The 15,522-nt window shown below is 41.3% G+C and overlaps 1 protein-coding gene and 1 non-coding gene across 2 annotated transcripts; one reads left to right on the forward strand and one right to left on the reverse strand.

The window, feature by feature from the left end:
- The first annotated feature begins 586 nt into the window (after positions 1 to 586).
- LOC145059613 (uncharacterized) lies at positions 587 to 2,402 on the forward strand. Its single transcript, XM_079007435.1, has 3 exons — positions 587 to 1,186; positions 1,232 to 1,681; positions 1,797 to 2,402. The coding sequence occupies exons 1-3, from the start codon at positions 587 to 589 to the stop codon at positions 2,400 to 2,402; spliced, it is 1,656 nt and encodes a 551-aa protein (XP_078863561.1).
- LOC145060778 (small nucleolar RNA R71) lies at positions 728 to 834 on the reverse strand. The gene has a single exon (XR_013686962.1). It is a non-coding gene; the product is annotated as a small nucleolar RNA R71 (small nucleolar RNA).
- Positions 2,403 to 15,522: the final 13,120 nt, after the last annotated feature.

The following is a 15,522-nucleotide window of genomic DNA, read 5'->3' on the forward strand; positions in this document are numbered from 1 at the left end:
GTTTCGGCCATACATGGCTGTTTTTCGAGAATTCTTCCTATTTCAAGCGGTTTTTTGACTAAATTAAGGGTAGGGATTCCCCGAGTGATTATAAAAAGTTGAAAGAGATTTTGAGAGAGATTTGGGAGAGAGATAGAGTGAGAGAGATTTAGAGAGACTTTGTTTGCAACCTTTGTGAGTGTTTAGCCTCGAAATGCAAGGTTCATAAGCCCCGTTACACCTTGTTTTGAGTCTTATACGCCCCGGAAGGTATGTAAAAATGTTTTATCGAGTAGCTCCATCACTTACCATGATTAGGGTTTAGATTTTCTGAACACGTGACAACTCAAAGTGATACTTTGCATTAAGATAATGAGTTATACAATAGTAAGTGAATCACCCTACTTCCACTTTCGAACTAAAGGGCCACACACTTGTGCAACCCGTCATTCCCGCTACTGCCACTTTCAAACTAAAGGGCCACATACTTGCTCAACTCAAGGAAATCACCTTCTACGAAAAAGATCACAAAGATGCCTACAAACATTTGGATGAGGTCAACGATGTAGCTGATTATTTTAAAGTTCCAAATGTGCCTCGTGAAACCATGTTGCTCCGTATGCTTCCACTTACATTCAAGGGTGCTGCAAAGGATTGGCTCAAATCACTACCTCCAGGATCTATCACTACATGGGCTAAAATGAAGGAAGAATTCATTGATCAATTTTGTCCTCCCTCAAAGATAGCCAAATTGAAGAAATCCATTGCCAACTTTGAACAACAAGTTGGAGAATCCTTATACGAGGCATGGGAGAGATACAAAGGTCTACTAAGGAATTGCCCACATCATGATCTTAATAGCCAACAAGAAGTCTCCATTTTCTATGATGGAGTGAATGTGACCACAAGGAAACTCCTTGATTCACAAGGACCTCTCACAAAGAAGCCACCCCCGGTGAACAAAGAACTAATAGAAGAATTCTCTAAGAACTCTAGGGAATACCACAACCCAAGGAATGACTTTGCTCGAGGGGCGGTGAACTCCATTACCGATGACATGGCAACAATGATGGCAAAGTTGGAAAGCATGGACCAAAGAATGACTAAGATGGACCAATCTATCCATGCTAGTAGAGTGGGGTGTGAAAACTGTAGATGGCTTCACCTTACAAAAGATTGTGACCTTGATGAGAATGGGAACCGGAAGGTACAAGTGTGCTATTCAAGTGGAGATAGGTATGATGATAACTAGCGAAAACCCAAGAAGGAATGGCTACCATATGAGGAATATAAGAAGACAAGGGAGAAGAAATACAAGCAAAAAGATAGAGGCTTTTATCAAAAGGAGGAACCGGTACATGAAAAGAAATCAGATTTGGAAGACATGCTTACAAGATTCGTGGCTGCATCCGAGAAAAGACATAATGATACCGATGCTACACTCAAAGATCAAAAAACTATGTTGAGAGAAAACCAAGTTATGATGAAAGATCAACAAGCCCTGCTTAGAAATCAGCAAGCATCTATCCTCAACATAGAAAACCAGCTGGGCCAGCTTGCTCAACAAGTAAATGAGAGAAGACCGAGTGGACTCCCTAGTAATACCGAGAGTAATCCAAAAGGTGCACATATAAATATCATAACAACTAGGAGTGGGAAGATTATAACTCCTCTGGCCCCAATTCATCAAGAAGACCCCAAGGTGGTGTAAGAGGAAGAAGTGGAACCTGAGAAATCAAAATTTCCCGACACGATTCGCCGAGTTGACGAGTTCCCTAGCTGAACAGAAAAATCAGCCTCCTGTCAATCCATATCAGCCTCCACTTCCATTTCCTGCTAGAGCTAGACAAGAAAAGAATGAAGTTGACTACCAGAAGTTTCTGGAACATATAAAGGCTCTTCAAATTAATATGCCATTCACAGAGGTGGTTGCACAAATGTCGAAATGTGCAAAAATCCTAAAGGAGCTTTTAACGAATAGAAAGAAGATGGAAGAGGTGAAGAAAGTGGTCCTCAATGAGAATTGTTCAGCTGCCATGTTGAACAAATTACCTAAGAAAAAGGGAGATCCAGGAAGCTTAGCATTGCCTTGCCAATTTGGAAACATAGCTACCATTTATGCATTGGCTGATTCAGAGGCAAGTGTAAATCTCATGCCTTACCCATTTTTCAAGAAGTTAGATCTTCCAAAGCCAAGTCCCATTCGAATGGCGATTCACCAAGCTAACAAAACAGTCACATTCCCGAGAGGAATATGTGAAGATCTATTGGTGAAAGTTGATAAGTTCGTATTTCCTACGGATTTTATAGTGTTAGACATGGAAGCGGATCCTCAACTCCCAATCATACTTGGAAGACCTTTTCTTAACACCGTAAGTGCTATAGTTGACATGCGAGATTCCAAACTTACTATTCGGGTATGAGACGAATCGGTTACTTTTGGGATTGATCAAGCAATGAAACATCCGAGGAACAGTGATGACACAACATTTTCCATTGACATGTTGGAAGAATTAATGGAGGAATGGAACGAAGATGAGCCAAACAAGTCCACCGTCACACATGAAGAAGAATTTGATGCAGAAAGAGACCTGCTGGAAATAGAAAGACTGTTCGAGGAAGCTGAGTATAATGGTCTAATTAGAAGTGCAAAACACCCGACTCGTCGAGTAGCCTCGACCGAATCGACGAGTCTGTTTGAAGAAACTCGATCAGTCGTAGATTTTACGAAGGACTCGACGAGTCCCATCACTGGACTCGACGTGTTCACTATGCAGAAAACGAAAATTGAACTTAAAGCACTACCTGATCACTTGGAGTACGCATTTCTTGAAGACGTTCAACAAAAACCTGTAATAATAGCCGCTGATTTGGCCAAACATGAGAAAGAAAGTCTTGTTGGTGTGTTAAAAAATAGGCAAGGAGCTATAGCATGGAAGATAACCGACATCAAAGGAATTAGTCCAGCCTATTGTTCTCATAAGATTAATTTAGAAGATGGGGCTAAACCGGTAGTTCAACGCCAAAGAAGACTTAACCCGAATATGCAAGAAGTTGTAAAAAAGGAGGTGGTTAAACTACTCGCTGCGGAAATTATTTACTCAATTTCTGATAGCCCGTGGGTGAGCCCAGTGCAAGTGGTACCAAAAAAAGGAGGCATGACGGTGGTGATCAATGAGAATAACGAATTAATTCCAGCAAGAACGGTGACCGGGTAGTGAGTTTGCGTAGATTATAGGAAGCTGAATGATGCCACATGCAAAGATCACTTTCCTTTACCATTTATCGACCAAATGCTCGAAAGACTCTCCGACCATTTATATTATTGTTTTCTTGATGGGTTTTCGGGGTATTTTCAAATTCCAATCGACCCGCAAGACCAAGAGAAGACCACTTTTACATGCCCAAGTGGAACATTTGCATATAGACGCATGCCTTTCGGGTTATGAAATGCACCAGCTACTTTCCAAAGGTGCATGATGGCCATTTTTCATGATATGATCGAGAAGTTTATGGAGGTCTTTTATGGATGATTTTTCGGTTTTCGGGTCATCTTTTGAAGATTTCTTATCTTAGATAGATGGGAGAAGACGAACCTTGCACTCAATTGGGAAAAATGCCATTTCATGGTGAAAGAAGGAATTGTATTGGGTCACAAAGTTTCAAGGAAAGGGATAGAAGTGGATAGAGCAAAAGTGGACACAATAGCTAAGCTACCCCCTCCGACTAATGTAAAAGGGGTAAGGAGTTTTCTTGGCCACGCGGGATTTTATCGTCACTTCATTAAAGATTTTTCGAAGATTATTAGGCCTTTGACTCAATTACTCTTGAAGGATGCACCATTTGATTTTTCCAAGCAATGTAATGAAGCATTTCATTTGTTAAAGGAAAGATTAACCACTACTCCTATCATGATAGCACCAAATTGGAATCTTCCTTTTGAGCTTATGTTGTGATGCGAGTGATTATGCTGCGGGTGTTGTTTTAGGGCAAAGGGTTGATAAACATTTTCAACCAATTTATTATGCGAGTAAGACATTGAATCCGACCCAAGAGAACTACACTACTACCGAGAAGGAGCTATTAGCAGTTATATACGCTTTTGACAAGTTTCGGCCGTACTTAGTCTTATCCAAGACGATCGTTTTCACCGACCATTTCGCGTTAAAGTATTTATTTGCTAAACAGGATGTTGCGCCTAGATTGATACGATGGGTCCTCCTTTTACAAGAACTTGACATTGAAGTACGTGATAAAAAGGGGATGGAAAATGTAGCTGCCGACCACTTATCAAGACTAGAGAACCCGCTTTTGGAGAAGTTAGACGAAGACAAAATTGGAGACGATTTTCTCGATGAATATCTTTTAGTAGTGACCGGAGAAATGCCATGGTTTGCGGATATAGCTAACTATTTAGCAACCAATTACATTCCAAAAGATTTAACCCGCCAACAAAAGAAGAAATTCTTTTCGGAATCAAATATTACTTTTGGGACGAGCCATATCTTTTCCGATGCTGTGCAGACGGAATGATAATAAGATGTGTATTCGGGAAAGAAAGTCGGGAAATCTTGGCACATTGTCATAGCGGGCCCGCCGGTGGACATCATGGAGCACACTACACGGCTAGGAAGATTTTTTGATATTGGGTTTTATTGGCCCACAATTTTTAGATGTCGATCAATATGTCAAGGAATGTGATTCATGCCAAAGAGCGGGGAATACATCATCCCGAAATGAAATCCCCAACATAGTAGTTAAGTGTGTGAAATATTCGATCTGTGGGGGATTGACTTTATGGAACCTTTTCCCATGTCCAAAGGGAATAAATATATCTTAGTCGTGGTTGACTATGTGTCTAAGTGGGCGGAGGCACAAGCATTACCTACTAATGATGCTCGGGTGGTGGAGCAATTTCTAAGGAAGTTATTCTCAAGATTTGGAGGTCCTAAACTCTTATTAGTGACCGTGGCACTCACTTTGCAAATGATCAGTTAGCCAAAGTATTGAAAAAGTATGGGGTACACCATAGGTTCTCAACTTCCTATCACCCACAAACTAGTGGGCAAATTGAAGTGACAAATAGGGCGTTAAAAAGGATTTTGGAGAGATCGGTGGGTGGCAATCGAAAGGAATGGTCGGATAAATTAGATGATGCACTTTGGGCCTTCCGAACAGCTTTTAAGACACCTATTGGTACTACACCATATAGGCTAGTCTATGGAAAAAATTGTCACTTACCGGTTGAAATAAAGCATAAGGCTTATTGGGCATTAAAGGTATGCAATTTTGATTTGGCTGAACTTCGAACTAACCTGTTAATGCAAATGAATGCCTTAGAAGAGCTTAGGAATGAGGCCTACACTAGTTCCTTGATATACAAAGAAAAGACCAAGAATTGACATGATAGAAGATTGAAGGGTAATAAAGACTTTAAAGAGGGACGAAAGGTGTTACTCTTCAATTCAAGGTTTAAACTTTTACCGAGCAAGTTGAAGACACGATGGGATGGTCCATTTATATTGAAACAAGTTTTTCCACATGGAGCTGCTGAGCTTATATCAAGAGACATAATTCCTTTCAAGGTTAATGGTCATAGGGTGATGAAATATGAAGAAGGAGTTCCAAAAGCCGACGGTCTTGAAGAAGGGCTGCTTTTGGGAGAAACTACAAAAACTTAAAGTGGGAAGGAGTCCAGCTAATGACTCCTTAAAAAGAAGCGCTTCCGGGAGGCAACCCGATTTTAAAGTTTGCTTTCTTTTTCCTTTATTTTTCAATTTTATTTTCATTTTTCTTAGGATCTGTTTTTATCAATCTTCTTCTGTGCTCATGATGATTGCTTGAGGATAAGCAATGCTCAAGTGTGGGGTTGGTGGCATATAATTTAAAAAAAAAACCTCAAAACTTTAACAAAATGAAAAACTCGTCGAGTCCCTCAACTTACTCGACAAGTCCATTTGTTAAGTCCCGATTATACGCGGAATCGTGTTACTACTCGGCGAGTAGGTATACATACTCGGCGAGTCCACATATTTACTCGAAAAAAAATTACATTTTGTAAATAAGGGGTTTTAACCCTAATTGGAAAATCAAAGACTCATACGCAGCCACCAGACCGCTCGACGTGCACCTTCTTCCCTCAAGCCATCTTCTTCAATTTCCCATTAGTTCCTCATCTTCAACTAAAAAGGTAACATCTTCTACACTAAATCATGTTAAAAATCATATCTTGGGCAGTTTGATGGTGGTAATCATGAAGAAAATCAGATTTGGGGTTTACTCCAAATCTAGGGTTGCGATTTTTAGACAAATTAGGTTGTTTTATATGAAATTGCTTGCACATTTATGCTTATTAGATCTACCAAAGAAAACCCTTGGTTTAATCTCTGCATTTGGACAATGAATTTCACCCAAAAAGAACTAGACTCGCACAGTTTGTCCTACTCGTCAAGTCGGTTCGTGGACTAGGCGAGTCCATGCTGCTGATGGCCAGAATCTGACAATTTCTATTTTTTTTTCTATGCTTTGTTTGTGGTTTTCTTTGTTGTGTTGTGCAGGAAATATGTCCAGGAGGGGAGAAACTTCAAGAGGAGGCAACCATAGGGACATTCCATGGCTTAGTTTTCCTCAAATAACCTCAAAGTCTTCACTTACACGTTCAAAAAACAAGCTGGAGGCATTGAGGCGCGAGGAGATTTATGTTCCTAACGAATTAGACTGGTCATGGATAGGACAAGCTGGGTTGGAGGAAGAGCTGAACCGTTATTTGGTCAAATCTGTTGAAGTTAATGGGGTAACAATAATTTGTGACGGGTGGAGTCGATTATTCAAGATTCAAGAACCCTTTTATCAAGAGCTGTGCTGGGAGTTCTTTGCCACCATCTCCTTCCGGGGTGGTAATGACTACTACAGTCCGAATGTTATTTCATTCTGTCTTGGAGGAGAGCTGCATCAATGTAGCATTGCAGAGCTGGCATGGAGGCTTGGTATATATGATCAAAATGTGATCATGTCTGAGACTTTTGAATCATTCTTCGAACAATGCCATAAAGGCTTGCCTGAAGAGGTGGTTGCATCTACTTGGTGGACCACAATTGCAAACCGGGTTTACATTCCTTCATCCGCCCAAGAGGGGAGCATCCGTTCCCCAATTCATCGCTTGATACATCGTCTGATTGCAAGTACTATTAACATGCGAAAGGATGACGATAAAGTCCCTACTCTTGACATTTTCTACATGTGGAGTATTATCACTCCTAATGTCTTTTGCAATTTGCCATATTGTATGGAAAAATATTTAGCAGAAGGGGCAGTCAAGGAGCGGATCACTTCAAAGATCAACGGGGGCATGTTTGTTACGAGGCTTGCAAGGACTTATGGTATTTTGGACCAACAAGGGGCACAGGCATTGAATATGATTCCTAGTCCTCCCTTTAGCACGACATTATTTAGGAGGGCTAGGATTATTGAGGATTTTGGTGGGGGGCATATTTCTATCCCTAATGATGATGAAGCATTAGTGTCGGAGCAATCGGGAAGAAGGGTGAGACAAAGGAGAGAGCGAGTCCGAGAAGACCCACCGGTTATTCCGGTGGATGAAGAGTTACCCATGGATTGATACAACATTGAGGTGAGAAGGTACCAAGACGACCTTGGGAGACGTGAACTATACTAACGAATCATTTGTTTATTTATATGAACAAATGAATTTTGCACCAAGGCCGGGACCCAGATTACCATATGTGTCAAGTTGGGACGAAAGAATGCAAGCAAGGAGAAACCAAGCTGGAGGAAGTGGAGCTAGAGGAGATGAAGAGGAAGATGGAGATTGAAGTTTGGTTTTGTGTTTAATTTGGATGTTTAAAAACAATTTGTTATGTTTATTTTTGTTTGGTTGTTTGGAACCTTTAACTTTAGGACATTAAGTTAGGAGTTTTAGTTTTTATCACTTGTGATTGTTTTATCTCTCAGATTTAAGCTAGGATGCATGCAAGAGTCCCCAATGTCAAGGCTAAAGTAAGGGTCGGGTCTAGTTGAAAGTGCATGAAGTGTTGAGTTTAAGGATTGAGTCCGTTACTAAAGAGGGATAGAGAGTGTCATTTGAATGAAGAAAACTGAAGGAAGAGACACTAAAATATCATACCCAATCATATCCGAAACAGACTTGAAGCAGAAAGAATTATTTTTCACTCAGCGCTGTACTCGCCGAGTGCATATATCGGGCTCGGCAAGTCCTCTTCCGAAGTCACGATTGTTCTGCTAAGAGCTATTCTGCTCATCGAGTAGCCTTATTGACTCGGCGACTCACTCAAAATTCCATTATAAAAATTTGGATTTTGACCACATTTGATGCGGGTTTACTCATATCCCTTAAAAGTTAATTCCCGAAGATTTTTCGAGCTTATTTTCCTGCATATTTGGAGCTGTACCACACGAGAGTTGACACCCAAGATATGGATGAGTTGTTCCCATGTCTAAAGTCAATTGAAGATGGAGCTTAACATGAAGAATATCAACCACGTCACTGCTATCCAAGGGGAGTTTGTTCCAATTCCCTCTTTACTTTGTTATTTCCTTTATCATACATAACATGCAATGGGGACATTTCTTAAATTATGTGTGGGGTAGGGGGGTTGGTTATATTAGCTAAATTTTAAAAAAAATTGCATAAAACTTGTTACGGCTAAATTAGAAAATTATGGTAAAAGCAATTAGGAATCATGCTAGTATTGTGTTTGGTGATTTTATGAAGGCCCAAATGTTTAGTTGAGCCTATACACGTTCAAGTATATTTGTGGCTCCCTTATTCTAGTGAAATCATGGGACAAAAAGACAACTTTTCTTAGTTTGATGGATGCAATATGTTTAGCATTGTGTACTTGAAATGTATCCAGGAAAATCATTATCTTTAACCAATAAAGGTTGAAGTTGAGCACCCCTGCTTAAGCATGTAGGGTTTTGAGTGAAAAATAGAGTGAGTTACATGTGAAAAATAAAAGAGAGAGAATTACAAGAAAAGTTGTAGAATTTTGGAGCAATCAAAGTGTAGATCAAAAGATCAAGATTCTAAAGAAGATCAAAATTGAAGATACCAAAAAAATCAAAAAGATGGTGAATTCAAAGTAATCAAATATCAAAGAAGTAAGGAATTCCAATAGCTCTATAGTGGTATCGGAAAGAGTTGTAATTTTCTAGTTTATGTATGCTTGGGTTGCTCAACCAAAAATACCTTGAGGTTAGGAGGTTTTCTGCGAATGGATTCGAAGCGATGCATAAAATGAGCATTGTTCGGAAGAAGTGGGCGAGTGTTTATGAGGATTGTGAGTATTTAGAATTAGGGGGTCCTTAGAAAATTTTTAGACATGCGTTGCGGTCTTGGCATAATGGAAGGGTTTGATTGGAATTATCTTATATGATATTAGTGTGCTAAAATACAGTTTTGCTTGGGGGCAAGCAAAAGTCAAGTGTGGGCTATTTTGATATATGCATATTTAGCTATATATTTGGTAGAGATTTTCATTATTTGTTAGATAATTATTTACATATTAGGGAAAAATGATACTTAATATTGTTCAAATTATATTTTCAGTCCAAAAGAGAAGCTCGGAAGCAGAAGGAAGCAGAAGTTACGATCGAAAGCTCGGGAACGGAAGAAAGAAGAAAAAATGCTTAATTTCGAAGCTACTCGGCGAGTAGGGACGTCTACTCGACGAGTACACACGAAGGTTCGCGAAGCAATACATGAAGTCCTTTCCATACACGGAGTCTTCAAGGGGACTCGACGAGTCGGTAGGCTACTCGACGAGTAGCCTCTGTTTTGAGAAATCTATAAATAGAATCAACAAACCCGAATGGAGGCTCTCTCTAGAATTTTTGGTGGAACACTTGGCGATCAAGGAAGTGTCTAGAACCCTGGAAAACATTGAAGAACCCTAATCCTTCATTCTTAGAAGATTAAGGCAATCTAGGTTTAATTTTCCACTTTACTTTTGAATAGGATTATGTTAGGTTTATTAAGATTCGTTTTTAGGTTTTCATATACTGAAATGATGAACTAATTTCGTTAGTTTCTGTTTAGGGTAGACAAATTTGCTTATATGGTTTAATTTACGCTTTTGATTAATTGTTATTTGGTGATTTTGTTAAATTAAGCTTGTTAAAGACCCTTATGCATTAACCATAACTACTTTCTGTTAATTGCTAAGTAATGAAGCTGCATGAACATCTCTTGATTGCTTATCTCATATAAATTGATGTGAACACATTGCTATATGCCTAGGAATACTGAATATGAAACTAGGATTAATTAGAGAATGGGTAAATTAATGTGTGAGCTTGTGTGATACACCATCAACAAGAGGTTAATTGAATCACCAATTTAGTTAGCTAATTACACGTCTTATTTAACCCGAATAATTAAATTAGGGAATTTATTAGTTTAATCACTTGATCACGGCTTAAGTTAATTTATTTTCTAAGGATTGGTAATAACGAATGTGAATCTAATCACTATAGTCGGTAGCCAATAACAATTAATCTATTACATTATCATAAAAATTTACCATGGGAGTAAATGAATCGAACCTAAACAGAAACCCTTTTAATCATTGAATTTAGTTTGTTTTTACGTGTTTTCAGCTATTAGTTGATTAGTTAAGTTTTAGTTAAGTTTCTAGTCTTGCAAAACTAGAGAAAACCCTTCCTTTTCTTATTTGTTTATAGTTAAGTCTAGTATTTAGTTTAATTTACCGTTTCATGTGTTCGATACCCTGCTTACCTAATTATTATACCACCAATGTTCAGGTACATTGCCTTTTATGTGTTAATTTTATATTTAAAAGTAGGATTAAAACTAGTTAAGTTTACACACATCAGGGAACCTCAAACACTAGCAATCAACCTGAGGAGGAAACCCCAATTGATCCAATTGACGAGTCCTTACCTCTGAGGCGCTCTAGTAGAGTTAGAAATACACCTGAGTTTGATGGTTTCCATATTACTAATGAAGGTGATACATTTATCAGTGATAGCACTTTGGTAAAATTTGATCAACCTAACAACCACAAGGAAGCCATGGCAGGCCCCGAGTCTGCAAAATGGAAAGAGGCTATGGAAAGCGAGATTCAGTCCATGTTTGACAATCAAGTTTGAAACTTGGTTGACAATGTACTGGGTCGTAAGACAGTTGGGTGCAAATGGATCTTCAAGAAGAAGACCGACATGGACGGGAAAGTACATACATATAAGGCGCGACTGGTTGCGATGGGATTTACTAAAACTCCGGGAGTTGACTATGATGAGACCTTCTCACCAGTAGCGAAGATTAAATCTATAAGGGTTATGTTGGCCATAGCTGCATTTCATGATTATGAAATATGGCAAATGGATGTCAAAACCGTTTTCCTTAATGGAAAGTTGGCTGAGAATGTTTACACGAGTCAGCCAGAGGGTTTTGTCAATGCCAAGTACCATGATAGACTGTGTAATCTTGAGAAATCCATTTATGGATTGGAGCAAGCATTTCATAGATGGAATCTTTGTTTCGATGAGAAAGTCAAAGAGTTTGGATTTTTGAGAAGCAAGGATGAGTCTTGTGTATATGTCAAAGCTAGTGGGAGTATAGTGAGCTTTCTGGTATTATATGTAGATGACATACTGCTCATAGGAAACGACATCCCAACCTTGCAGGAAGTTAAATCTTGGCTTGGGAAGTGTTTCGCTATGAAGGACCTCGGAGAAGCTGCTTATATTCTAGGGATAAGGATATTGAGAGACAGAAGTAAAAGACTAATAAGACTTAGTCAAAGTATCTACTTGGACATGGTGTTGAAACGTTTCAGCATGGAGAACTCCAAGAAAGGTGTAACAGCCCGGAATTTCAGGTATTTCTTTAAATTATTTTTGGGCACATTTAAGAGGGAACTCGGCGAGTAGGTGCATGACTCGCCGAGTAGGGCCATGTCTTGGTCGCAGTCGCAGATACGCGACTGGACTCGACGAGTCCAAGTAAGGACTCGGCGAGTCGACGCTGTTTCAGCTGAACCCTAGCCGTTTCATTTCTGATCGTATATAACGATTTTATGGCCGTCATGTCGCGTCTTTTGGCCGGTTGAAGATCCCCTGGGAGTGTGTGAGCATCTGAAGCAAGAGAGAGGACTTGAGAAGGCTTGAAGAGATTGTTAGACAAGGAGGAGCAAGGTGGTGATCAAAGGAATCGAGTACTGGAGGTTTGGAGACACAGGGAACACGTTTCCAGGTAATCTTCGGATCGAAATCTGTAACTTTTACGTTGTATGCGAGTTTAGGGTTTAGGAAACCCATTTAAGGATTTGTTAGATTATATTGTTGTTATAAGTGTTAAAAACCCCTGTAATAGTATATGTGAAAGTCCAGGAAGCCCTATATCTATATACTTCGAAATCATGCGAAATACAGGAGGCAGCGGATTGATTGCATGGCGAGGACTCGCCGAGTTCAATGATCAGACTCGGCGAGTAGCTTGAAGGTTCACTAGGACTCGCCGAGTTGTTCTTCAGACTCGGCGAGTAGCTTGAAGATCTACTGGAACTTGTCGAGTCGTTCTTCAGACTCGGCGAGTGGTGTCAGGGTGTCTATACTCGTCGAGTTACCCTTTGCACTCGACGAGTCCGGTCAAGATTGACCGTTGACCTGTATATAACTTAGTAGGGTCAGTTGTCTTGTTTGATAAGATCATTAACAAAGGATGTGGTATTATAGGGAACCTGCGGATTAGCGGATCGTGTGCGAGTAGCTCGAAGAGTCTATAGCTTGCATACTACGAGGTGAGTCTTCTCACTATACTTCACCCGGAAGGGTTTGACTGTGAGACCGGAAGGTCGTATGTGTTATATTCATGCTATGTCTAGAGAGGTAGATGCTTTATATGTGATGTGTGCTTATATGTGATGTATGCTTATACGGGCCGGAAGGCGAGACTCTATGTGATAGAAAGGACGGTATGATGTATGATTTATGTGTTATGTGTATTATGTTACATGTGTTATGTTTTATACTATCATGGGCCGGAAGGCAAAATACTATGGGCCGGAAGGCAATCTAATACGGGCCGGAAGGCGATATATATTATGGGCCGGAAGGCGATTATATTACGGGCCGGAAGGCAATGTTATGTGGACCGAAAGGTTCGGGCCGGAAGGCGTATGTGGGTAAGTCATATACTGGGGAACTCACTAAGCATTTATGCTTACTAGTTGTGTTTATGTTTTTCAGGTACTAGTGATGACCGTGGAAAGGCGCCGGCGTGACACGTACACACTGCCACTGTTGAAGATCCTGGAGATTTATTATTTATATTTTTGAAATAAACTTGGAATAAAACCCTTTTGTCGAATAATGATGTTTTGTTTTTAATGAAAAATTTATTTGAAAATTTGAGCTGTTACAATTGGTATCAGAGCCTTGGTTTGAGGGATTCGGGTGTACTTTTGGGTGCAACTGAACTCAGACCGGGGATTTGAGGAAAAACTTTTTCTTAAAAATAATAAGGACATAACATTTTATAAAGGGTAAGGCGGTAAAAACAAGGGTGGAACAGTGTGTACGAGCAGCCAGCGTCCGAACGGTAAAGATCCCCAGAATACCTTACGATGTTATGTTATGCACTGAATTATGAATTGTTATGCATGCTAGAAGACTAGGTATTCATGATAGGACTAAAATTGCCTGTTTTGTGATGCCTTAGTCTAGGGAGATTGCTTATATGAGATATTTGGTAGCGTGCAAGTAGATAGTGCATATTAGAGGTAGAGTACTCATTATTCGGGATTTGGGGAGGAAGATTTGGGACGAATACTGATACGGTGTGGTCGGTAGTATTGGGCCCGTACTATCGAAGGCACCGGATCAGTGGAAGACTCAAATAAGAATCCCTGGAAATCGGAGACTGGGTAGGGCGCGTATCGAGTACAATTGTACTTGGTGGAGTCTCTGATGATTTTATGTTGTATTTCAGAGACATCATGGTTATCACACGCAATGGGGCGAGTTCGAGCGGTGCGAGTGACGAGGAGATTCGTCAGATTATTCAGGAAGAGGTAGCTGCGGCGGTCCGGGCTGAGATCCCGGAGATGTTTGGGTCTATTAAGACCACGTTGATGGAGGAGTTTGAGGAGCGGTACGCCGCACTTACTGAAGCTGCAGTTGCTGCCGCTACCGCAGCGGTGGCTGCTGCCAGGCCGCAAGGGGGTGATTCATTACTATTCAGGGAATTCAGCAACACGAAACCCCCTGAATTTGATGGGACGCAGGATCCGATTGCAGCTATGAGGTGGATCGCCGACATCGAGGGGTGTTTCTATACTTGCTCATGCCCGGAGCACTTGAGGGTACGGTTCGCCTTGAACCAGCTCCGTCTGGGAGCGAAGGATTGGTGGAAGTTCGTGACAGCGAACTTCACTCAGGCAGAGATTTCGGCGGTGACATGGGAGAGGTTTACGGAGAGGTTCAGGGATGAGTACGTTCCCCCGGTAGAGAGGGAGCGATTGATTCAGGAGTTCTTGACCCTTAAGCAGGGTACTGATTCCGTGGCAGTGATCACACGGAAGTTTCATGAGAGGGCAATGTTCTGCCCCGAGCTGGTATCTACGGAGCAGTCGCGAATGAGCCGCTATTTGGGTGTTTTGAAGAGGGAGATTCGGGAGTTTGTGTCAAACTCCACCTATCATACTTTCACTGAGCTTCAGGCGAACGCCAGGAAGCGCGAGATTGAGTTGGAGACTCAAGCGAGGGAGGAGGCTGAGTCTCGGCAGGTGGATCGACGGCCGGCCCAGTCTCAGCCGGCAGCCAAGCGGACTAAGTTCGCTGATTCGAGGATGGGAGGTTCGAAGGGTCGCACTTGCGCGAAGTGCGGCAAGAGTCACGAGGGGGCGTGTCGAGCTGGTGGTTGCTACAAGTGTGGTAAGGAGGGACATATTGCCAGGGATTGCCCTAAGGGGTTTATGGTTTGCTTTCACTGCAACCAGACAGGCCATCGGAAGGCCGAGTGCCCGCAACTTCGTCAGGGAGCTACACCTACTACCCGGACTACTGAGACCCGACCGGCGAAGGTCGAGGCCCCGAGGGCTCGCGGGAGAGCCTTTCAGCTGACTGCGGAGGAGGTCCGCGCTGCGCCCGATGTTGTGGCAGGTATGTTATCATTCACGTATTTAATTAAAGGTCGAAATGTTATGCTTATGTTAATGTATGTGTAGGTACTTTCCTTGTGAACTCTATGCCTGCTCTAGTATTATTTGATTCGGGTGCGAGTAGATCGTTTGTATCGTTAGCTTTTAGTCAGCACATCGGCATTAGTTGTGAGCCGTTAAGTCGGCCCTTGAGCGTTTCTATTGCGGCTGAGAGGGTGATTTGTGCTACGGAGGTTCTTAGGGGATGCGTGCTAGAGATCTTCGGGGTCGTATTTCCGATTGACTTAATTCCTATTGTGATGGGTGATGTCTGTGTCATCGTAGGCATGGACTGGTTGAGCCGATTCAGCGCTGTCATCGACTGCGAGCGTCAGCTGGT

This window comes from Lactuca serriola, chromosome 6 (assembly GCF_051521515.1).
Source record: "Lactuca serriola cultivar US96UC23 chromosome 6, Lser_US96UC23_V15, whole genome shotgun sequence".
NCBI lineage: Eukaryota > Viridiplantae > Streptophyta > Magnoliopsida > Asterales > Asteraceae > Lactuca > Lactuca serriola.